The following is a 21,302-nucleotide window of genomic DNA, read 5'->3' as shown; positions in this document are numbered from 1 at the left end:
ACCACTATATTTTTTAGCCATCCAAAGTAATTTATTGGACGAAGAGACATTATTATTATTATTATTATTATTATTATTATCTGTCTCAACTAATTAGTCTATTTTAATTGGGACAGAAAGTTTTAGATATAATGTAATTATTAAATAATTAAAAACTATATTAATAAAAATAATTATGATATAGTTATAAATTAAAATTAAAATGATTGAATAATTTAATTAAAATAATAAATTTATAAATTATAAAATTTAAAATATAATTAAAATATATATTTATATTTAAAAAAAAAAAAAAGAGAAATTATGTAAGACTAAGCAAAGTGAAAGTGAGAAGGAAAGTATTATTTAGGTGTGTGTGGTCCTGGATCAGTATGCAGAGAGGCGTGGATCCGTCAAAGAAGGAAGTTAAAATTATAATATATACAACTAAGTAGGGCGCTTATATTAATGGTTGATTATGCATCACATGACATGATTAATCATTGACCTCAAAGGAAATATAAGAATCCTAATTAAATGAATATAAGTATCTAATATATTATATATATATATATATATATATATATATTGGTAGTTCTTGAGTAGGAGGAGATGGTATTCTTGCACGTCTCAATATTACTCCGCGATTAATCATGATTTGCCATTATATATAAGCATGATAGAATTTCAAAATTCAGCACATGATCCATCGTTTAAACTAAAATATCCTTCTTCTTCTTCTTCTTACTCTTCTATATATATAGTAATCATTAATTAGTGTCTGTACGAATGAATGAATGAATCATCATTCTCATCCATCATAACCATGGCTGCCAATGCCATAACCCTTTGCCCTATCTCTGCAACTTCTACTCCTAACATAAGAATAATAAACAACCTCTCCAACTTCAAACCTCCACGCCTCACTTGCTGCATTACTAATAATGCCTTTCTCAAAGCCAGATGCAAAGCAACAGCAAGTGATGACCAGACACACACACGACGCCCCGGAAACTACGAGAAATCCCCATGGGATTTTGACTCCATTCTTACCTTGAACAGCCCCTACACTGTAACTACTATCCATCCATCTTCTTTCCTGTTAGTTAGATTGCTGATTGGGACTAATCAGCATGAGATTAGCTCCAATCAGCAACATGAAAATAGAACAAACAATACATGGATGTATAGAGTATTACCATGTGCTGTCAATTTTATTCTGTATATGTTAATGCGTTAGAACATCTTTGTGTTGCGAATTCAATTATACTAAATCCTTGTACTGTATAATGCTATGAAATATAATCAGCACAGTAACTATAGATCATGTTATCAGTTATTCCATGTTGCAGGAAGAGCGATACCTGGCAAGAGCCTCTGAGCTGCAGCTGAAAGTGAAGCAACTGTTACTCGACCTGGAGGGATCTCCACAACTCCAACTGGAATTCATTGATGACTTACATCGCCTTGGAATATCCTCAAATTTCCGGGACCAAATCATCGACATCCTCACCTCCCTATATCACCACAAATATGTAAAAAACGACAAAATTAATAGTGATGATGATCACGACACAAACAGGGATTTGTACTCTACAGCCCTTGAATTCCGGCTCCTCAGGCTATACAGTTTCCCAGTTCCTCAAGGTACGTAAATACTTACTCTATTGTAATTCTACAAGATCCATTTGAATCACGATTCATTCATACACTGCTGCTTATCCGCAGAGGTATTTGATTGTTTCAAGGCGAGCGATCATGACGAATTCGATCCAAACCTGCTTGGTGATCATGACGACACCCACACCAAAAGTTTGCTACAGCTCTACGAAGCTTCTTTCCTGTCGAAACCTGGGGAAACCACGCTGGATACAGCCAGAGAATTTGCCAACAAGTTCCTGCAAAAGAAACTTGTAGATGGAACCATCAATGATCAGCACCTGTCAGAAATGGTGCGCCGAGAGCTGGAGCTCCCACTACATTGGACGATCGAAAAAGGCTACGCAAGATGGTTCATCCCAGCCTATGAGACAAGAGCAGACATGAATAGAGATGTCCATGAATTTGCAGTACTAAACTACAACATCATCCAAGCTATGCACCAACAAGAATTCAAAGATTTCTCCAAGTAATGATCATCATCTCAAACGATAATAGATTTCAAGATTTTAAAAAATATATAAATAAAACAAAAAGAACTCAAGTATTGATTTTCCTAACCTAATGATACACATATGTACCTTCTGTATAGGTGGTGGAAGAACTTAGGGTTCGCTGAAAAGCTACCATTTGTGAGGAACAGACTGGTTGAATCCTTTATATGGTCACTACTTGTAATGCAGCCTCGAGACATAGGATATACAAGGATTTTGGGTGCTAAAGCTATCATCTGCATAACCTCAGTAGATGATATTTTCGACTTCTATGGCAGCTTTGATGAACTGAAACTCTTTGCTCAGGCATTTCAACGGTTAGCCACTGATCCACATCTCTCTCTCTCTCTCTCCATATCTATCTATCTATCTATCTATCTCTGAACTAACTTGTAAAAAAATTTGATGCATAAAGGTGGGACTTGGACTCAATTAACCATCTTCCAGATTATATGCAAATCGCCTACATAGCAGTGAACAACCTTATCATCGACACTTCTTACGATATTCTCAAGAAACAGGGATTCAATGCCATACCATATTTTAGGAGAGTGGTAACTAACTGAATTAATTCCCATTGTTTTCCAATAACCATATATATATATATGTATATATATGTAAATACATGTAGATCAATAAGTGCGTATATATACATACGTGAGTGCGCAGTGGTCGGAGCTGGTGGGGGCATACCTCAAAGAGGCAGAATGGTACCACAGTGGCCACACACCATCCATGGAAGACTATTTCAACAATGGTCTCACCTCATCTGGAGTTCCTATAGCCATGTCCCATGTTTATTTTCCAACTAGGAATCCATTGGACAAGGAGGCTGCCGATGCCTATTTCAACTACCATGATCTAGTCAAATGGTGTGCTATCATCGTCCGGACTACAAACGACATCGGCACTTCCCCGGTAGTTACCGTAGACTATGATCTCGACACCATAAATACATACATATCTACAACTTAAGACGACAGGATTAGAGAAATATTTGTGGGTAGCTACAGTAGCAATAACTATGAATATACACACCACGCCACCCCGCCCCGCCCACAGACACAGACAGGGCATGACTTGACTAGGATCAGTTTCATTTCCTGTGTTTACCTAATTATTGTATTGCAGGTGGAGATGGAGAGAGGAGATGTGCCAAAATCAGTCGAATGCTACATGAAGGAAGCTGGAGTTTCTAGGAAAGAAGCAGAAGAAAAAATATGGCAGTTGACAGATGAGGCATGGAAAGGGTTAAACCAAGAAGCACAAGATGGAGATTGCCACCATCTACAGTATTTCATCGATGCCGTATTGGAGTGTGCCCGAACATCGCATTATTGTTATAGATTTGGCGATGCCCTTGGTAATGTCACTAAATCTAACATCATCAAGGAGACGATTTTAGACATACTCTTCAACCCCATCCCATACACCTCACAGGCACCAGCACCAGCACCAGCACTACTGCCTCTTCTAACTACTTAGTGCTTTTCTAATCCTATTTCCACATATCAGTGAGTCTTTATATAATCATCCTACACAACATCTTCATAAAGATAACCCAATCCACAGTCGTCAGCAGCTTTGGCCTTTATTATTATCGTCATCTTCGTAAAAATAAGTCAATCCAAAGTTGTCACCAGCTTTGGGCTTTATTATTTTTATTATTATCATTTACTGCTTTATTCATCTTCTTGTTTTTCCCTTCCATATTTATCAAAATATTTCAATTTCATCTTATTGTAAAACCTTACCGGGGGATTCCCGAGGCTGTTTGGAAAATATAAATTGCATTTCATTTTCTTAGTGAATTTTCACGGAGGAATATACTCTTATCACTAAAGAGAATTTCGAGAGCAGGTCTTCGTCCTCAGGTCTCCACATTCAAATTTGGGGAATTTGAGAAGAAAAACAAGGATTTGTTGGACCTAACAGCTATGGACATTCAGTCTCCTCAGACAACAGAATGGTTTTAATGTTCCTCAATATATATATATACTTGGCCTAATACTTTTAATCTGGAACAAATTGAATTACTATTTACAGGACCCGGGACCTTAAGTTAAATTAGACCATGCGTTATCACAAGACTTGGTTGTTTCAGTTATTCGACGCGGAGGTATTTGAAAGTTTCTGAGGAAAATAAAGGCGAGAGTGAGGAGCCTAGGAAGACATGCATCAATATCATGATATAAATTGAAACAGTGCGCATATCTTTAAATGGTAAGTAGATAGTAGTCATAATTGGACAATGATTCAAGAACGTTGTGGAAGTAGGATTCAAGCCTCACTGAACAAGCACATAAACTTCTCGAGCCTTTCAATTATCAAGAAAAACTAACAAACAAACAATATTGCCTGACCTGGTCTGACTTCACAATCGTTTGACAAATAGCTATCAGACACCTTTAACCACGTAATGTCTCACACTCATTCAATATGAGTAGCAGGACCATGTTTCTTGCTCATCCAGATTGAGTAGTTGGACGTTTCTCAGGTTCATCATCTAGGGCTGGATCAAGCATTGTCTGGCAGCAATAGTGACTCAAGTTCTTCTCTACATCGTTCAAGTTCCTGCAGTACTTGTTATGTAAGTAATTTTCTGAAAATAGAATTAGCTCTGGATCCAAAACTGGCAGCAAGAAAAACAGACTGCTGTAGCAAACTTCCTACTAGGAAGCCGAGAACAAGAGAAATTATTATTATTAATATTATTATTATTTTAGACACTAAAAATATATGTTTAAAATCAATTAAATATCATGTATTTTGGAAGAAAATAAAATTTCAATAAAATAAATATACGGTATTTAATTATACACATATGTTAATTTTTGTACAATAAATATCGACCATTAATGCAAAAATCTGCTTAAAATGGAAGATATAGTACAAAATATTACATGCATAATTAGAGCCATAATAAATTTGGCAGCAAAATAAATTAATTTTGTCAATAAATGAAATATATAAATTAATATCTTCCGAAAAAGGGCAATGATATAAAGATCTTGTCGAGAGAAAGGTGCACAATCAAATCCGTCAAGAATGGAAGAGCATGAAAGATTATAAAATCTTCCTATTGGCCAATCAAAATGCGCCACGTGTCACCATTGAAAAAGGAAGCCGAAGCCACCCATCCCCTATAAATAGGAGTCATGGTCAGTTCATTTGATACACTGAAGTTGCATCGAGGATTCAAGTAAAGGGGTAAGTCTCTAGACTCTCTCTGTATTATTCTTCATGTTTTTCGTGTCCTTCGAAGCGTTCTTCGTCGAAAATCACTAATTTGGACAAATGATTCAATATTGGTTGACGAATCGATGAAGTTAACGTTCTTCGTCGTATGTTCAAGCCGGAGGAAGTATCAAAGCTCTCAAAGCCGTCGAGGAATTTGTCAAAGCCAAGTGAAGGTCTTCAAAGTTTCTCTCAAAGCTTCGAGGTGATCATCACGTTCTTCGTAAAAGGCGCAAACTCGGCCCTCTTTGATCCAAAAGTCAAAGGGGCAGGCCGCCAAAAGCCACCAAATCTACCTCCTCAAAGATCAAGTCCGAATCGTCAAAAGAAGACATCAAATCCAAAGCCGACTGTTAGAAATTTTGGGGGAAAATAATGAGATTGTGTTCTTAATCATCAAAATAAGGAGCCTATATATATAGGCAATACAAATCAGACTCGATAGATTTAAATCTAAATAATCTAATCTATGAATAAGATCAAATCTAAATATAAATCTAAAACTGAATATCTAAAATATCTCAACATCCCCCCTCAAATTCAAGTGGTATAACATAAACCAACTTGAGTTTATAAGAAATTTGAATATAAACACAAAAAGAAAACATAAATAAAATTAGTAGTTGACTCTCCACCCACCGAAGCAAAAAACGAGATGACTGAAGTCGAAAACGAGATGCCTCTCCACCCACCGGAGCAAAAAACAAGATGATTGAAGTCGAAAACGAGATGCCTCTTCACCGGAGCAAAAAACGAGATGACTCCACCAGAGCAAAAAATGATATAACTCCACCAGAGCCGAAAACGACATGACTCCACTGAAGCCGAGCACGAGATGACTCTCCACCGGAGCCGAAAATGAGATGACTCTACCGGAGCCGAAAACGAAATGACTCCACCGGATTAAAAAACGAGATGACTCCACCGAAGCCGAAAACGAGATGACTCCACCGGAGCCGTCGAAAACGAGATGATTCCACCGCAACCGAAAACGACATGACTCCACTGAAGCCAAAAACCACATGACTCCATCGGAGCAAAAAACGACATGACTCTACCGGAGCAAAAAACGAGATGGCCGAAAACAAGATGACTCCACCGGAGCCGAAAACAACATAACTCCACCGAAGCAAAAAACGACACGACTCCACCAGAGCCGAAAATAAGATGACTCCACCGGAGCCGAAAACGACATAAATCGGAAACACCAAACAGATCGCACGCAGGCAATGGACAAGCACGGACATAAGACAGATCGCAAAGATGTTTCAGATCACACGCAGGTAATAAAAAAAGTACAGACATAAGGCAGATCCTGACAAGTTTCTGATCATTTCAGATTGCACGCATAGACCGATGACAGGTCGCACGCAGACAATAGACAAACCACAGATAAGTTTCAGATCGCACGCAGACATCTGACAAGCAGCGAACATATGACAGATGGACATATGGCAGATCGCAGACAGGTTTCTGATTGTACACAAGAGCAGACAAGACAGATCGCAGACGAGAATCTGCATAAAGACAGACTTACAAAGGCATGATCTCAAAATCACAAAACCTCCGAGTATAATCCAGGTTGAATGTACCCGGAGAAACACGGGTTGGTAGACTATATCTACGGCATGAAAAAAATAGGCTCTAATACCATGTTAGAAATTTTGAGGGAAAATAATGAGATTGTGTTCTTGATCATCAAAATAAGAAGCAATACAAAACAGACTCGATAGATTTAAATTTAAGTAATCTAATATATGAATAAGATCAAATCTAAATATAAATCTAAAACTAAATATCTAAAATATCTCAACACCGACGATCAAATCGCCCACGCGGAGACCGAAGCTCTCCAAAAGGCGGAAAAGGCAAACCAAAGATCAAAGTTGCGGATCGTCTAAAGAAGACATCAAATCCAAAGCAGACGATCGAATCGCCCACGCGGAGACCAAAGTCCTCCAAAAGCGGCAAAGCCAAAACAAATGTCAAAATCGCGGATCTTCCAAAGAAGACAACAAATCCAAAGACGATAATCAAATCGTCAACACGGAGACCAAAGTCCTCCAAAAGCGGCAAAGCCAAATCAAAGATCAAAGCCTCAGATCGTCTAAAAAAAAGACATTCAAATCCAAAGCTGCGATCAAATTGCCAGCACGGAGACCAAAACCCTGCAAAGTTAAACTGAAAACCAAACATCTTCGGATCAAAGAAGTCATTGAAAACCAAATTGGAAAATAAATCGACCCAGAAGGAGAATCAAATGACCAATTTAGAAAATATGACAAGCTTTAAATTCAAATCAAATATAATTTGTACAAATTTTTTATTTAATAAAAATAACACAATTTTTTGTTTACCATTATCATCGTCATCATTTTAGTGCGCGCTCCTAGATCTGGGTGCAAAGTGCCGTGGATCCGTGAAAGGAGGAATTAAAAATTACAATATATCCAACTAAGTAATAATTGGTTGAATTAGGTTTTTTTATATATAGGATTGGGACATGATCATCAATTAATTATACGGGTGCTGATGCTTTTAATATTAATGATTGATCATGCAGCACATGGTTAATATAAGAATCCTAGTTAAATAAATACAAATAAATTTAGGCATCTGATCCATCCTATTTTATAATAGATTGGTAGTTTTTTAGTAGGAGATCTTATTCTTGTACGACTCAATATTATTTCAATAGTGAATACACTATTGAAATAATATTACTACACGATTAATCATGTGATGACATTATTAGCCATCAATATAAGTATAACCATACACGATACAATTAAAAAAGTCAGCACCTGATTCATCCTCGTACGAAGTAACATACCCTTCTTTTTCTTCTTTCTTCTTCTTCCTCTTCTATATAGAGTACTCATTAATTAGTGTATGTATCAATCAATAAATCTTCATCATTCTCATCCATCATGACCATGGCTGCCATAACCCTTTGCCCTAACTTTGCAAGTCCTAGTCCTAGTCCTAACATAATAATAGCAAAGAACCTCTTCAACTTCAAACCTCCGCGCCTCATTAGCACTATTAATAATGCCTTTCTCAAAGCCAGGTGCAAAGCAACAGCAACAGATGCACAGACACGGCGCTCCGGGAACTACGAAAAATCCCCATGGGATTTCGATTCTATTCATTCCTTGAATAGCCCCTACACCGTAACTAGTGTAACCCATATACATATATATAATAATAATTATAGATCATGTTATCAGTTATTTCATGTTGCAGGAAGAGAGATACCTGGCAAGAGCCTCCGAGCTGCAGCTGAAAGTGAAGCAACTGCTACTCGACCTGGAGGGATCTCCAAAACAACTCCAACTGGACTTCATTGATGACTTACATCGCCTTGGAATATCCTCAAATTTCCGGGACCAAATCATCGACATCCTCACCTCCCTATATCACCACAAATATGTGAACAACAACAACAACATTAATAGTGATAATGATAATGATGCAAAGATGGATTTGTACTCTACAGCACTTGAATTCAGGCTCCTCAGGCTATACGGCTTTTCAGTTCCTCAAGGTACTTACTTTATTGTGATTCTACAAGATCCATTTAAATCCTGGCTCATTCATAAACTACCGCTTATCTGCAGAGGTATTTGATTGTTTCAAGGCGAGCGATCATGTCGAATTCGATCCAAACCTGCTTGGTGATCATGACGACACCCACACCAAAAGTTTGCTACAGCTCTACGAAGCTTCTTTCCTGTCGAAACCTGGGGAAACCACGCTGGATTCAGCCAGAGAATTCGGCAACAAGTTCCTACAAAAGAAACTCGTAGATGGAACCATCAATGATCAGCACCTGTCAGAAATGGTGCGCCGAGAGCTGGAGCTCCCACTACATTGGACGATCGAAAAAGGCTACGCAAGATGGTTCATCCCAGCCTATGAGACAAGAGCAGACATGAATAGAGATGTCCATGAATTTGCAGCACTACACTACAACATCATCCAAGCTACATACCAACAAGAATTCAAAGATTTCTCCATGTAATAACCATCAGCTCAAATTATAATACATTTCAAGATTTAAAAAAATATGTAAATAAAACAAAAAGAACTAGTATTGATTTTCCTAACCTAATGATACACATATGTACCTTCTGTATAGGTGGTGGAGGAACTTGGGGTTCGCTGAAAAGCTACCATTTGTGAGGAACAGACTGGTAGAATCCTTTATGTGGGCACTACTTGTAGTGCAGCCTCGAGACATGGGATATACAAGGATTTTGTATGCTAAAGCTGTCATCTGCATAACCTCAGTAGATGATATTTTCGACGTCTATGGTAGCTTTGATGAACTGAAACTCTTTGCTGAGGCATTTCAACGGTTAGCCACTGATCCAAATCTCTCTCTCTCTCTCTGTGTGTATATATATATATGTATGTATATATATCTGAACTAACTTGTAAAACAATTTGATGCATAAAGGTGGGACTTGGACTCAATTAACCATCTTCCGGATTATATGCAAATCGCCTACATAGCAGTAAACAAACTTATCATCGACACTTCTTACGATATTCTCAAGAAACAGAGATTCAATGCCATTCCATATTTTAGGAGAGTGGTAACTAACTGAACTAATTCCCACTGTTTTCCAATAACCATACACACATATAATATATATATATATATCTATATGTAAATACATATAGATCAATAAGTGTGTATATATGCATATGTGAATGCTCAGTGGTCGGAGCTGGTGGGGGCATACCTCAAAGAAGCAGAATGGTACCACAGTGGCCACACACCATCCATGGAAGACTATATCAACAACGGTGTCACCTCATCTGGAGCTCCTCTAGCCATGTCCCATGCTTATTTTCCAATTATGAATCCATTGGACAAGGAGACCGCCGATGCCTATTTCAACTACCGTGATCTAGTCAACCGTGATCTAGTCAACCGGTGTGCAGTCCTCGTCCGGATTATAAACGACATCAGCACTTCCCCGGTAGTTATTATGATCTCTACACCATAAATACATACATACAGTCATACCACTTAAGAGGGCAGTATTAGAGATATATTTGTGAGTACCTACAGTAGCAATCACTATGAATATACACACCACGCCGTGGCACCCCCACCCCCACAGCCACAGGACAGGACTCGACTAGAAAGTACAATCAATTTCATTTCCTGTGTTTACCTAATTATTGTATTGCAGGTGGAGATGGAGAGGGGAGATGTGCCAAAATCAGTCGAATGCTACATGACGGAAGCTGGAGTTTCTAGGAAAGAGGCAGAAGAGAAGATATGGCAGTTGATAGATGAGGCATGGAAAGAGTTAAACCAAGAAGCACAAGATGGAGATTTCTACCATCCACAGCATTTCATCGATGCCGTATTGGAGTGTGTCAGAGCAACGCATTTTTGTTACAGATTTGGCGATGGCCTTGGTGGTGTTGCTAAATCTAAGATCATCAAGGAGATGATTGCAGATATATTCTTTAACCCAATCCCATGCACCCACACTGGCACCAGCACCAGCATCACGTGTTCTAACTAATTAGTACTTCTCTAATACTATTTCACATATTATCGCTTCATTGCCTAAACATCATCCTACACAACATCTTCATAAAAATAAGTCAATCCAAAGTTGTTATCAGCTTTGGCCTTTATTATTATTATTATTATTATTATTATTGTTTACTGCTTTATTCATCTATTCCTGTTTTTCCCTTCCATATTTTAAATTTCTTCTTATTGTAAAACCTTCTCGGCGGATTTCCGTGGTTGTTTCGCAAATTTAAATTGCATTCAATTTTCTTACTTTCCAGACATCCCCACATTCAAATTTGAGGAATTTGAGAAGAAAATCAGGTTGGACGCACCTCAGACAGCAGAATGGTTTTAATTTCTCTCCATTTATACGCTTGACCTAATGCTTTTAGCCTGGAACAAATTGAATTACTATTTGCGGGACTGGGGACCTTAAGTTAAATTATAACATGCGTTATCACAAGACTTGGTTGTTTCAGTTATTCGATGCAGAGATATTTTTGAAAGTTTCTGAGGACAAATAGGACTTCTTTCTTATAATTAAAGGCGATAGTGAGGAGCTAGTTAAGACAAGCATCGCTATCATGATATAAATTGAAAGAATGCGCATGTCTTTAAATGCTAAGTCGATAGTAGTCATAATTGGACAATGATTCAAGAACGTAGCAGAAGTAGGATTCAAGCCTCACTGAACAAGCATATAAACTTCCCAAGCCTTTGAATTATCAAGAATAATTAACTAACAAACAAACAATACTGCCTGACCTGATCTGACTTCACAATCGTTTGACAATAATAGCTATCGACAACTTTAACCTCAGAATGTTTCTCTCATCCAATACGAGTACCAGGACCATGTTTCTTGCTCATCCAGATTGAATAGTTGCATGTTTGTCAGGTTCATAATCTAGGGCTGGATCAAGCATTGTCTGGTAACAGTAGTGACTCAAGTTCTTCTCTTCGTCGTTCAAGTTCCTGCAATACTTGTTATGTAAGTAATTTTCTGAAAATAGAATAAGCATTTGCTGTAGCAAACTTAGCAAGCTGAGAACAAGTGTAAAGCAGTATAAGTTGTTGGTTACTAAAAGTTCAGATTGCCAACCAGATTTGGTTGTTGACATAGCAAAAATGTTAAGTACCTTTCATCTTAATATAATTAATCCCTTCTCTCTCCGGCTAAAAAAAAAAATGTGTAGCTGAAAGCTCAATTTCGAATTTCAAATTAGCAGCAACAGTAATGTAGAATTAATTTATTTATCATTGTAGTTCATAAAAATATTATAATGGCCAACTAACATTCAGATTGTTGCAACAAAACATATTACCTCGAGATCCTTTATTGCTTGATCCCTAGAAAGTTCTTTTTTCTGGCGAGCACGTTTGACCATGCCAATGCATAGCACACCCTGTCCAAATATCAGAATTATCAGTTAAAGCTTAATAATGTACAAGGTTGAACATAAATGCAAATTGAATTAACAAACTATGCTTCAACAAAATGATAATGGAAGCAACGACTAGAAAGCCACTATTCTTAATAATGTGCAAGGTTGAGCATAAATGCAAATTGAAATAACAAACCATGATTCAACTAAATGAAAATGGAAGCAATGACCAGAAAAGCCACTATCCTGATTTGGGAAGAATAGGAACGGAAAATATATGTCAAGTGGACCAGAAAGCAAACAAAACCACATACATCTCCACAAATGAGTAGGGGACCAATCACTAGATCCAGTAAAACTTACAGATATCACATAAACCACCCCGCATGCAATTAGCAGGTAGCTCCCTATGCTCTGGAGAAGAAAAAGGTCTTGGCTACCGTCTCTCAAATACTCAGGGTACGCTCTTGTCATTACTGCAACACTGGTTATGAAACACAGCTAAGATAAAGAACATATTCTAGTCAATGTAACAGTATATATATATATATATAACAGATTTTAGCCAATTTGACGGAATATATATAACAATTTGATTATTGTTTATGCAGCTAGGCACCCATAATCATAGACTTCACGCCAAGATAGGTGTACAACTATGATGCAATTCAGTGGACAATTCATCTTTATTTGAGATTTTGGTTAAAAGCTAGACATACAAGATCTGCAGCATTCCCCTGCCAACCCAATATTCCAAGACCTGCAAAATGTCAGGTGATGGTTTACCTCAGCATGAACATGGTCAGAATATCATAAAACAGGTACATCAACTTTTCAAAGATATATAGAATAGCTAAAACAAATTTCCATCTAAGTAGTTCATCCTGCATTCCTGCTAGACGATCTCTACAGATGCGAGATTCCAAATATATAATTAAATGTGCAATACATACTACCCATAGGATTTACTCGTGTGAGGAAATAATTTTCATATACTTCTCAAGTGCTCGTCACCAGGTTACCAACCAAATCTCAGACCATTCAAAAACTACCTCTCATAGCACTCTTACATGAATTTCCTGACATCACATGAAGCATAGCTGTTCAAGCGTGGCCTAGAACATGCTTTACATGGTCACATGGTTATCAGCTTGTTAGTGCTTATAATGAATGCACTAAAACACAGCTCCAGGAACATACTCTTGCCAATTTATGGAACATTCTCACCAGCAATCCATAAATTTCCTACGAATTCTTCAACTGGTAATTTCGATATAGAGAGATCTCCTTATTTCCACCATACGAGCTTTAAAGACACAGGAAACAACAAAACTGATTGCACAAAAGTAAATTCAAAAACAACTTCAATTCACCCGCGAAGCATGACAGCTCAAAATCTCAAAAGTTGCAATTACAATTGGTTATAATAAAGGCAATATAAACTGTAGATAATAACCAACGAACGACCACATATACAGCGAACCTTCCAAAACTTCATGACAAATTCCCACTCTGTCTCGGCGACGACCACAAATATAGCTAAGATCACTGCGTAACACCGGAATATTCCATCAAATATCTGCATCAAACAAACATTTGTGCTCGGAAAGTTTAGCGTCAAACCATAAATCAAACTGTCAGCAACCGTCTGCACAAGAAGAGTACAGCATTAGCTTACATCCGATCCGTTTTTGAAAGATTTGACGGCAGAGAGAACATTGACAGCGATGCAGAGGATGGCCGCCAGAGACGTGATTACGCTGAAGCCTCGACAAGCAACCAAGAATGCGTCCGGTCTCGCACGCAGTCGGCCGCCGGATGCTGACGGTGGTCGCGCCGGCTCCGTCCTGGCCCCAGCGCCGCCGCCGTCGCCGGTGCGCGAGCTCTCGCCTTCCATTTTCACCTAAGAGGAGAGGCGAGGCGAGGCGAGCCGCGAGTGTATGTAAAGGATTGCAGTTGAATTGCGCTGTTGAATGGGAAAGTGTACGTCACGCGCTGGCCGGTTCAGTGGAAATAGCGAGTGAGCGGATCGATGAAGCCTTTCTTTCAACCCATTATCGGAAGCAATGTAAATTCCCGGTCACCGCCCGGAGAGATTCTTTACTTGAGATCGACACGTGTCGGTTATAGTGCACAATGCCGGTTATCTTTTCAAATTTTTTTATTTATCTTTTATCATTTCGATTCGCCAATTGATTAATATTTTTTAATTAGAGGTTTTATTTGCATTATTTATTCTTATTTTTTGTACAATGTGTCAATAGCAATGAGAGGTAACTTGAGTCGTCGGGTTTGAATTCATAATATCATCGCAAGTCACTTTAATTTTTGTTGTTATATATTTTTTTTTTTCCTTCCAAAATACTACTAATATAGCTAATTCTATTGTTTAATTAAAATGTTAAAACGAAACTATATCAAGTTTCAAAGGTAATGGTTTGTTGGGTTTTGGTTTGAGCTTATGTTTTTAATTTGAGTTTAATTGTATTATATAAGATAAATAATATCATTTTCCTTTGCTTTTTAATATTAAAAATATTATTATATTTATATAATTTTTTATATTTTTAGTATTATTTTTTTGTCATTTTTTTTTTAATATTAAATTATAATACAATGATGATACTCAAAAGTTGGACACATTGAGTGAAGTACTTTCATCATATCTAAAATATCTTATTTACTTTTTTCGTAAAAAAAAATATAAATATCTCCTTCGTCCGGACTCATTATATATTATAATGTTACACAAAAATTGAAAAATAATATTATTAATTACCATATACACATTGTTATTTTTGTCTGCCACAAATCTCGCATCATTCTCGTAATGATCTTCTTGTTTTATTTATTTTTAGATTTTAGAAAAGTTTATGCTAAATAGTTATTAGTATAATATTTAGTTGTATGAAAAAATAAATTAATAATTAATATGTATGTTCATCCTTTTTTTATGATTATATTTTTATTATGATATATGAATTTTGTCAATTACATAAAATACTATATTGGGTCGAACTACTAATTTTTATTAATAAATTAAATACATATATTATGTTAAAAAATATATATATATTGTATTTTTTGTAATTTCATGTGGAAATGTGCCAACAAAAATAAGTTGAATTAATACCTTTTTAGTTTAAAAATATATATTTAATATTATATTTATTAAAATAAATCTCTAAATATTTGTATAAGAATTTGTTTAGATTTGATTTAAATTTAACTTTTTTTAAAAAAATAATATTTTAATTTCACATGTAGCAAATATATAAATTCAAAACCAAACACAATTTTCTCAAACACATTTAAACACCGGGCGTCAAAATACACGTCCTAAAGGCCGGAGTAAACAGTAACTGCTACACCCAGGAGCCCAGCTCCCGAACTGCCATGGAAGCCGCAGCTACGTCCCTCCTCCTTTAATTAACAACAATTCAGCAAAGCCCTACCCAATTTGGGCGAACAAATATATATATATATACGCCCGGCGCAACCAGAGAGAAGTTAATTACGAAATACTAATTAACGCCTCCTAGTGGAGGCGTGAGAAAGGAGGAGGAGAATGGCGGCCAAAAGCAGGGGAATAACAAACAGCGCAGAGAACGACGGCGGTCGACGAACCTGACCGGAATCCATTACGAGGGGAAGGAAAACCATCAGTATCACCACACACAGCATCGCTACCACCGATCCGGCGCCCCATCCGCTGTACTCCGACTCCGCTCGCCGCATTATTAATCGGTCTCTGCGCTGAATTGTTGTTTTGTGCGCAGGTAAGGGAGGATTCAGTTTGCTTGTATACGTATATATATACGTATACATGGCGTTTGTTGGTAGGCGTCGCAACCTTTGGTGTGGGTGCATACGTATTCGTTTGGTCGTATCCGCTGCGCTGCTATTTAATCGCTATGTATAAATAAATATTCATATTCATCTGCACAGTTTTTATATTTTTATTTGTCTCATGCAAATGTATCTTCCTTCTTCTTCTTCTTCTTCTTTTTTTTTTTTTTTTTTCTAATATTTTAAATTTTATATAAATTATAAATATATTATTACATAATAATAACTTACTAACTATTCTATTAAAAAACACAAAGACATATGAGTTTGCAAGACTCTTAGGTTAAGCCGAACATTAATAAAAAAAAAAAAATAAACATATGATTAGATTGAAATAGAAAAAATATCAATTTTTTTACTCTTCTTCAAAATTAAAACCAAGACTTTCATTTAAAGAGTGGTTTTTTTTTAATTTGAAAATTAGTAAAAAATTAATACTATTATAAATAAAAAATAAATTATTTAATATAATATTGAGAAATTACTCTTACTATCTAAAAGAAGATAATTATGGCAATTGACAAGAATATATTATAGGTATGGAATTATAATCCTTATCAAATGAAGATCATCTTAATAGATTAAAATGGGCAAATTATTAACTGAATAAAATAAGAATAATGATATTTTGATATAAAAGTAAAATAAAATAAAAGAGTATTACAAACCCTCATCATATCCCATAGACAAAAGGTAGTATCATTCAATTCAATGATTTAGTAAATATGGCATGCTATATATAACATATTTGCATTTCATACTTTTAGTGTATCAAGGATTAATTGGCATTCATGCTTTGCTAATTATGGATGGTTGTTAATATATAATTGATCTTATTACGTATACGAACCATTTGCATGCATGCATGCATACATACATACATTATGGGGTATTTTACATTGTGAGTAAATGTTTTTAATTAATAAATAATAACTAGATGATGTGCTTTGAGTGTTTATTTTTAATTATGTAATGCTACTAGAGAATAGATATAAAGGGGTATATATACACATATATATATATATATATATGCATATGTCTTGAGAATTAATCAAATAAATTATTAAATGTTGACTAGTCTGAAATGATGCTAGCATCAGTATGGTAGAGAAGCCTACCCTTGAGAAAGGTGGTGCACAGTTTTTTCCAGGCTTCAATATCAGCAGCCTCTACTACCTCCCCATTTGCCAACTTACTCCTGGAATCTTCTGCCAGGGACTCCTGTTATTTATTTGTTTATTTATTAATTGTTGATTAATTAATGAATTAATAGTGTAGAGAGAGAGGGAGAGAGAGATGACCTGAATGAGTCCGAGGTTGAATATGCGTTGGATGAGGTGGAGGAGGATGTCCATGTCATACTCGGGGTGACCCTGGATGCCCATCAAGTGATCCCCATACATAAACATCTCTATTCCTGTCTTGCTCGAATATCCCAGAATTTCTGCTTTTTCTGGAAGCTCCCTTACCTGCATGCATTCATTCATTCATATTCATACTCGTACTACATATATATATATATATATATATATATTAGAACTAATAATTAAACCTCATCCCTGTGGCACTCTATGATGGAGAGGGACTCTGGCATTTTCAAACTTGTGAATATATTCGATGGGTACAACTCAATCTTTGATATTCCTATATCCCATCCTCTATTCGATCTTCCAATCTTTCCTCCCACTGCTCGTCCCAGTATCTATTTTACCATTACAATTAATTAATTACTTAATTACCCCGGAAACAAACAAATAAAATATTGTCAATAATAATAAACAAACACAGTTCCTAATGTGGTTATGAAGCAAGTAGTAGTTAGTTGATGTGTAGGGAAAGATCAATCTCACAATTACTACACTTTCTTTTCCCGATTGATTGGGATAAAGATGAAAAGCTAATTTGGTGTGATTTTCCACAAATATATGTCTATCAAGCACATACACAAAATCATGTAATCTGACGTGGACTCTAGCAAACTCGACACGTGGTAGCAGAAGGATTCGGACACTTTTTAAGGTAAGTTCAAAGCTAAAACCATAGCCAGCAACGCTAGGCAGTAGTGGTAGTGGTAGTGATAGTGATACAAGTAGTGGTCGTACTTGGTATCTATCTATTCTACTTTAATTTCCAAAATGGGTAGCATCGAAATATGCTGGACATGACGTGGAGCTCAGCAGAAAAGGGCAAAGTAGCCTAATTTTGACCACAAGGTTATAGACAGTAATCTTTCTATACTGTTTATGAATATGAACCAAAACCAAAACCAAAGCTACTTTCTACATTCATCTCATTCTCCTCACGTGTATATAAAGAGTGATTGAAATTTTGCATAAATTAGAAGAGTTGTGGAAATATATGTAGATGATCAAGAACGCACTTAAAAGATGGTTACCATGATTGTAATGAGTACAAATATCAAGGGAAACAATCATTGCATAATTCCCCACCAGATTAAACTGGTGGCAGACAAATTCAAGCATGAACTGATTTAAGGAACAGGTAAACACAGAAAGAATCACTACCATCATATATAATGTAATTTTCTTTCTAGCTATCAAAAGTATAATTGAATATTCCTAATTGGATCACGTGAAAGAATTGGCTGTGCTAAACATATTAATATGTTAATAAGACAATGTAACTGCTAATATTCGCCTTACGCAAGAGATGCTTGCTAGTTTTGGGTGTAGTTTTGTTTAGGGACACGGAATTTGCATAAAATAGCTCAAAACAGTATCAAGCTTAGATCATTTCGTGAGTGTCACGATTGTCCAGCTTTATTAAGAACTGTGTTCCAACTTGAGTCCACCAAGTTGCCAAATTAAAGGTATTGTTGCTTTAGAAGTTCAGGAACAATTATAAAAAAATTTGTGGCATGTGGTTTGGATAATCAATTCTTTTCTACGCAAACATACACAGCTATTGTCAACTGACTTCAAATTTTGCTTGCGCATAGCTTTCCGTCGAAACAGGAACGGTGTATGCGTGTGATGAATTTATGCAAGGAATATCAATAAATGAAATACATCATATGTAGACATAAAGAATGTTACTCAGAAAAATATTTCAAATTTAATTATGTAGGATAAATTACTGAAATATTCCTATACCACAATTAACCTACATCCATCTTTGTCAAATAAATTCAATATTTATTCAGCTGATTTTGCACAATATTCAAAAGATATCAACGAAAGGCTTCGGTTAGGCATAGACTTTTGATTTTTGGAGTTTTAAAAAAATGAAAATAATAAAAGTTTAATAGTTGATAGTTTTTGAAAAGTGTCAAAAGTTCAAGTGTAAGGCCTAAGATCTGGTTACAAATCACCTGATTTTATTCTTCATTTTACATAATAAATCCTTCGTGTGTGAAGGTGAACTACCAAACCAGTTTGCAGTTTTCTTCGTCCACTTCTATATATCAAATAACTTTGCACATACAAAACTGAAAGTAAGGGACAGCTGTTCGCACGAGCAGCAACGGAATATACATCTACGAAAATGGCGTGAACTCAAAAAGCAAGCAAAACGCGCGAACTGTACTGAACAGAACAGAATAAAAGAGAACAAAGAGCAGCCAAGCAGATCGGATAAGCAAACGACACGCATACCTGATGGCCGAAGCAAATGCCGAGGACTTTCTTCTTCATCGCGTCCAATTTCGCTACCAGAGCCAGCAATCTGCAGATCCAAAATTCGTTACCGTAAGCGTCATTGCAGCTACCGGTGATCACAAAGCCTTCGTAATCGCCGACTACGTCGTCCTCCGGTAGCTCTCCTTTCAGTACCTTGAATACGTCCCATTCCTCCCCTTCCTCCTTGAGCATCCTAACAAAAACTCCGTAGTAACCGCCATAAATTTCCCTCACGTATTCCGAGTCCTCCGCGCAGAGAAGCACCGCAAACTTCTGCCCTCCCATTCTCTCTGTTTATCTCTCTGGATATATATACACATATATATATACATACAACTGAAGATATAAAATGATTGCAATGGAGATGGAGGGAGAACAAGAGGAAGAAAATGGCATATTTATAGGTGGGACAGAGCACGAAGACGGTATTTTAGGAAATTACATAAGTACCCCGTGAAAGAAATTAATTAATGCGGGGGATAATTGCAATTTGTTGGATTGTCTTTTACTAATTTTTTTAATTCAACATGCTTAAAAACTTATTATTTATAATTATATTAATTAATTATTTTATTATATAAGTTTGAGTAATTATCTGCATCTGTGCTGAATAAACTCTTTCAGTATTTGATCCACACCGGTCTTTTATTATAAAGTATATTAAGGGTGTGTTTGTTTGAGGTTGGAATTGGGATTTAAATAGTAAAAAATTTGAATTTAAATAGTGGTATGATATGATTTAAATATATATTAATGTGATATTTTGAATGTAAAATTACTTTTTAGTATAATATAAAAAATATATAATTGATTTAATATTTTTAAGAAAAAAAATTTATGTGAACAATATAAATTCAGCCAAATCCTTCGAACAAACACACCCTCTAATTTAGATTTATTTTGAAAATATCTTGATGTTTGTTATATTTTAGAAATGATAAAAAGTTTGAATATGAAAATACGAAAAATGTTTGGTTTTAGTCTAAAATTTATTTTTATTTAAATAATATTTTGATTTTACTTTTATAAAAAAATTATAAAAAATTATCGAATTAAATAATAATAAAACTTTTATTTTAAATGTAAAATCAAATACATCTTCCATATATATGTAGAGAGAGAGAAAGAGAGCCTATGGTTATTTTTATTTTTAGATGAATTAATTGTTTATGTTTGATATATAGAATTGTGTCGAAAATAAAAAAAATATAGAATTATTTTGCGTTTAATATTTTGACTTCTTTGTTTTTTGTAATGAACATTTTAATTTTTTTTTTACTTTTTATTTTTTAAAAAATATTTTATAGTATTTATTATTATTTTAAAATTCATAATTGAAAAATTGCGTTGGATGAATTGAACTTATCTGTATTTTTTATCTTTTTTTTTATACCAAACAATATACATAAAATATTTTTTTAAAAATACTATATCAAATATTTTGTAATGAAAAATGTGAAACAATAAAACATTGTAGATTAGTTTGTTGTCCTACAATGAGTTTGTTTATTTTGTA

At 35.5% G+C, this 21,302-nt stretch overlaps 4 protein-coding genes and 1 long non-coding RNA gene across 8 annotated transcripts; 2 read left to right on the top strand and 3 right to left on the bottom strand.

The window, feature by feature from the left end:
* Nucleotides 1–645: 645 nt before the first annotated feature.
* On the bottom strand, nucleotides 646–2,331 carry LOC127262285 (uncharacterized). Its single transcript, XR_007841108.1, has 3 exons — nucleotides 2,220–2,331; nucleotides 1,643–2,002; nucleotides 646–1,496 (listed from the first exon to the last, which is right to left on the bottom strand). It is a non-coding gene; the product is annotated as an uncharacterized LOC127262285 (long non-coding RNA).
* On the top strand, nucleotides 806–3,624 carry LOC127262283 (geraniol synthase, chloroplastic-like). Its single transcript, XM_051290906.1, has 7 exons — nucleotides 806–1,051; nucleotides 1,332–1,626; nucleotides 1,708–2,107; nucleotides 2,231–2,449; nucleotides 2,548–2,686; nucleotides 2,802–3,050; nucleotides 3,264–3,624. The coding sequence occupies exons 1-7, from the start codon at nucleotides 806–808 to the stop codon at nucleotides 3,615–3,617; spliced, it is 1,902 nt and encodes a 633-aa protein (XP_051146863.1). The 3' UTR covers nucleotides 3,618–3,624.
* Nucleotides 3,625–4,634: 1,010 nt separating this feature from the next.
* Nucleotides 4,635–14,338, bottom strand: LOC127262284 (uncharacterized). Of its 2 annotated transcripts, none has more exons than XM_051290908.1 (6): nucleotides 13,978–14,338; nucleotides 13,783–13,878; nucleotides 13,019–13,059; nucleotides 12,663–12,783; nucleotides 12,240–12,320; nucleotides 4,635–4,706 (listed from the first exon to the last, which is right to left on the bottom strand). In XM_051290908.1, the coding sequence occupies exons 1-6, from the start codon at nucleotides 14,194–14,196 to the stop codon at nucleotides 4,650–4,652; spliced, it is 615 nt and encodes a 204-aa protein (XP_051146865.1). In that variant the 5' UTR covers nucleotides 14,197–14,338; the 3' UTR covers nucleotides 4,635–4,649. The 2 variants fall into 2 exon arrangements, with proteins under 2 accessions (XP_051146865.1, XP_051146864.1); XM_051290907.1 differs by lacking the exon at nucleotides 4,635–4,706 and adding an exon at nucleotides 11,568–11,889 and having other exon boundaries at nucleotides 13,978–14,331.
* On the top strand, nucleotides 8,300–11,024 carry LOC127262282 ((-)-endo-fenchol synthase, chloroplastic-like). Its single transcript, XM_051290904.1, has 7 exons — nucleotides 8,300–8,542; nucleotides 8,616–8,916; nucleotides 8,990–9,389; nucleotides 9,511–9,729; nucleotides 9,832–9,970; nucleotides 10,097–10,360; nucleotides 10,577–11,024. The coding sequence occupies exons 1-7, from the start codon at nucleotides 8,300–8,302 to the stop codon at nucleotides 10,916–10,918; spliced, it is 1,908 nt and encodes a 635-aa protein (XP_051146861.1). The 3' UTR covers nucleotides 10,919–11,024.
* Nucleotides 14,339–15,592: 1,254 nt separating the features above from the next.
* LOC127262449 (gamma-glutamyl peptidase 5-like) lies at nucleotides 15,593–20,315 on the bottom strand. Of its 3 annotated transcripts, none has more exons than XM_051291133.1 (5): nucleotides 19,763–20,315; nucleotides 17,701–17,850; nucleotides 17,450–17,617; nucleotides 17,267–17,369; nucleotides 15,593–16,200 (listed from the first exon to the last, which is right to left on the bottom strand). In XM_051291133.1, the coding sequence occupies exons 1-5, from the start codon at nucleotides 20,069–20,071 to the stop codon at nucleotides 16,091–16,093; spliced, it is 840 nt and encodes a 279-aa protein (XP_051147090.1). In that variant the 5' UTR covers nucleotides 20,072–20,315; the 3' UTR covers nucleotides 15,593–16,090. The 3 variants fall into 3 exon arrangements, with proteins under 3 accessions (XP_051147090.1, XP_051147091.1, XP_051147092.1); XM_051291134.1 differs by having other exon boundaries at nucleotides 15,593–16,197; XM_051291135.1 differs by lacking the exon at nucleotides 15,593–16,200 and having other exon boundaries at nucleotides 17,048–17,369; nucleotides 19,763–20,312.
* Between the last annotated feature and the right edge of the window lie 987 nt (nucleotides 20,316–21,302).

Source organism: Andrographis paniculata, unplaced genomic scaffold (assembly GCF_009805555.1).
Source record: "Andrographis paniculata isolate CXL003 unplaced genomic scaffold, ASM980555v1 Contig65END, whole genome shotgun sequence".
NCBI classification, from domain to species: domain Eukaryota; kingdom Viridiplantae; phylum Streptophyta; class Magnoliopsida; order Lamiales; family Acanthaceae; genus Andrographis; species Andrographis paniculata.
The sequence above is the reverse complement of the archived record's forward strand: the minus strand, read 5'-3'. Positions and strand labels throughout refer to the sequence as shown.

What these genes read in the sequence shown, in the direction of transcription:
- LOC127262282 (XM_051290904.1), top strand. Translation starts at nt 8,300, where the DNA reads ATGACCATGGCTGCCATAACCCTTTGCCCTAACTTTGCAAGTCCTAGT. An exon ending in CGGCTTTTCAGTTCCTCAAG is followed by an intron (nt 8,917 to 8,989) that starts GTACTTACTTTA and finishes GCTTATCTGCAG; the next exon opens with AGGTATTTGATTGTTTCAAG. An exon ending in TTCCATATTTTAGGAGAGTG is followed by an intron (nt 9,971 to 10,096) that starts GTAACTAACTGA and finishes GTGAATGCTCAG; the next exon opens with TGGTCGGAGCTGGTGGGGGC.
- LOC127262283 (XM_051290906.1), top strand. Translation starts at nt 806, where the DNA reads ATGGCTGCCAATGCCATAACCCTTTGCCCTATCTCTGCAACTTCTACT. An exon ending in CAGTTTCCCAGTTCCTCAAG is followed by an intron (nt 1,627 to 1,707) that starts GTACGTAAATAC and finishes GCTTATCCGCAG; the next exon opens with AGGTATTTGATTGTTTCAAG. An exon ending in ACGACATCGGCACTTCCCCG is followed by an intron (nt 3,051 to 3,263) that starts GTAGTTACCGTA and finishes ATTGTATTGCAG; the next exon opens with GTGGAGATGGAGAGAGGAGA.
- LOC127262284 (XM_051290908.1), bottom strand. Translation starts at nt 14,196, where the DNA reads ATGGAAGGCGAGAGCTCGCGCACCGGCGACGGCGGCGGCGCTGGGGCC. An exon ending in TTGTCATGAAGTTTTGGAAG is followed by an intron (nt 13,060 to 13,782) that starts GTTCGCTGTATA and finishes GACATTTTGCAG; the next exon opens with GTCTTGGAATATTGGGTTGG. An exon ending in AGGGGAATGCTGCAGATCTT is followed by an intron (nt 12,784 to 13,018) that starts GTATGTCTAGCT and finishes TTTCATAACCAG; the next exon opens with TGTTGCAGTAATGACAAGAG.
- LOC127262449 (XM_051291133.1), bottom strand. Translation starts at nt 20,071, where the DNA reads ATGGGAGGGCAGAAGTTTGCGGTGCTTCTCTGCGCGGAGGACTCGGAA. An exon ending in GCATTTGCTTCGGCCATCAG is followed by an intron (nt 17,851 to 19,762) that starts GTATGCGTGTCG and finishes ATGGTAAAATAG; the next exon opens with ATACTGGGACGAGCAGTGGG. An exon ending in TAGAGTGCCACAGGGATGAG is followed by an intron (nt 17,618 to 17,700) that starts GTTTAATTATTA and finishes GAATGCATGCAG; the next exon opens with GTAAGGGAGCTTCCAGAAAA.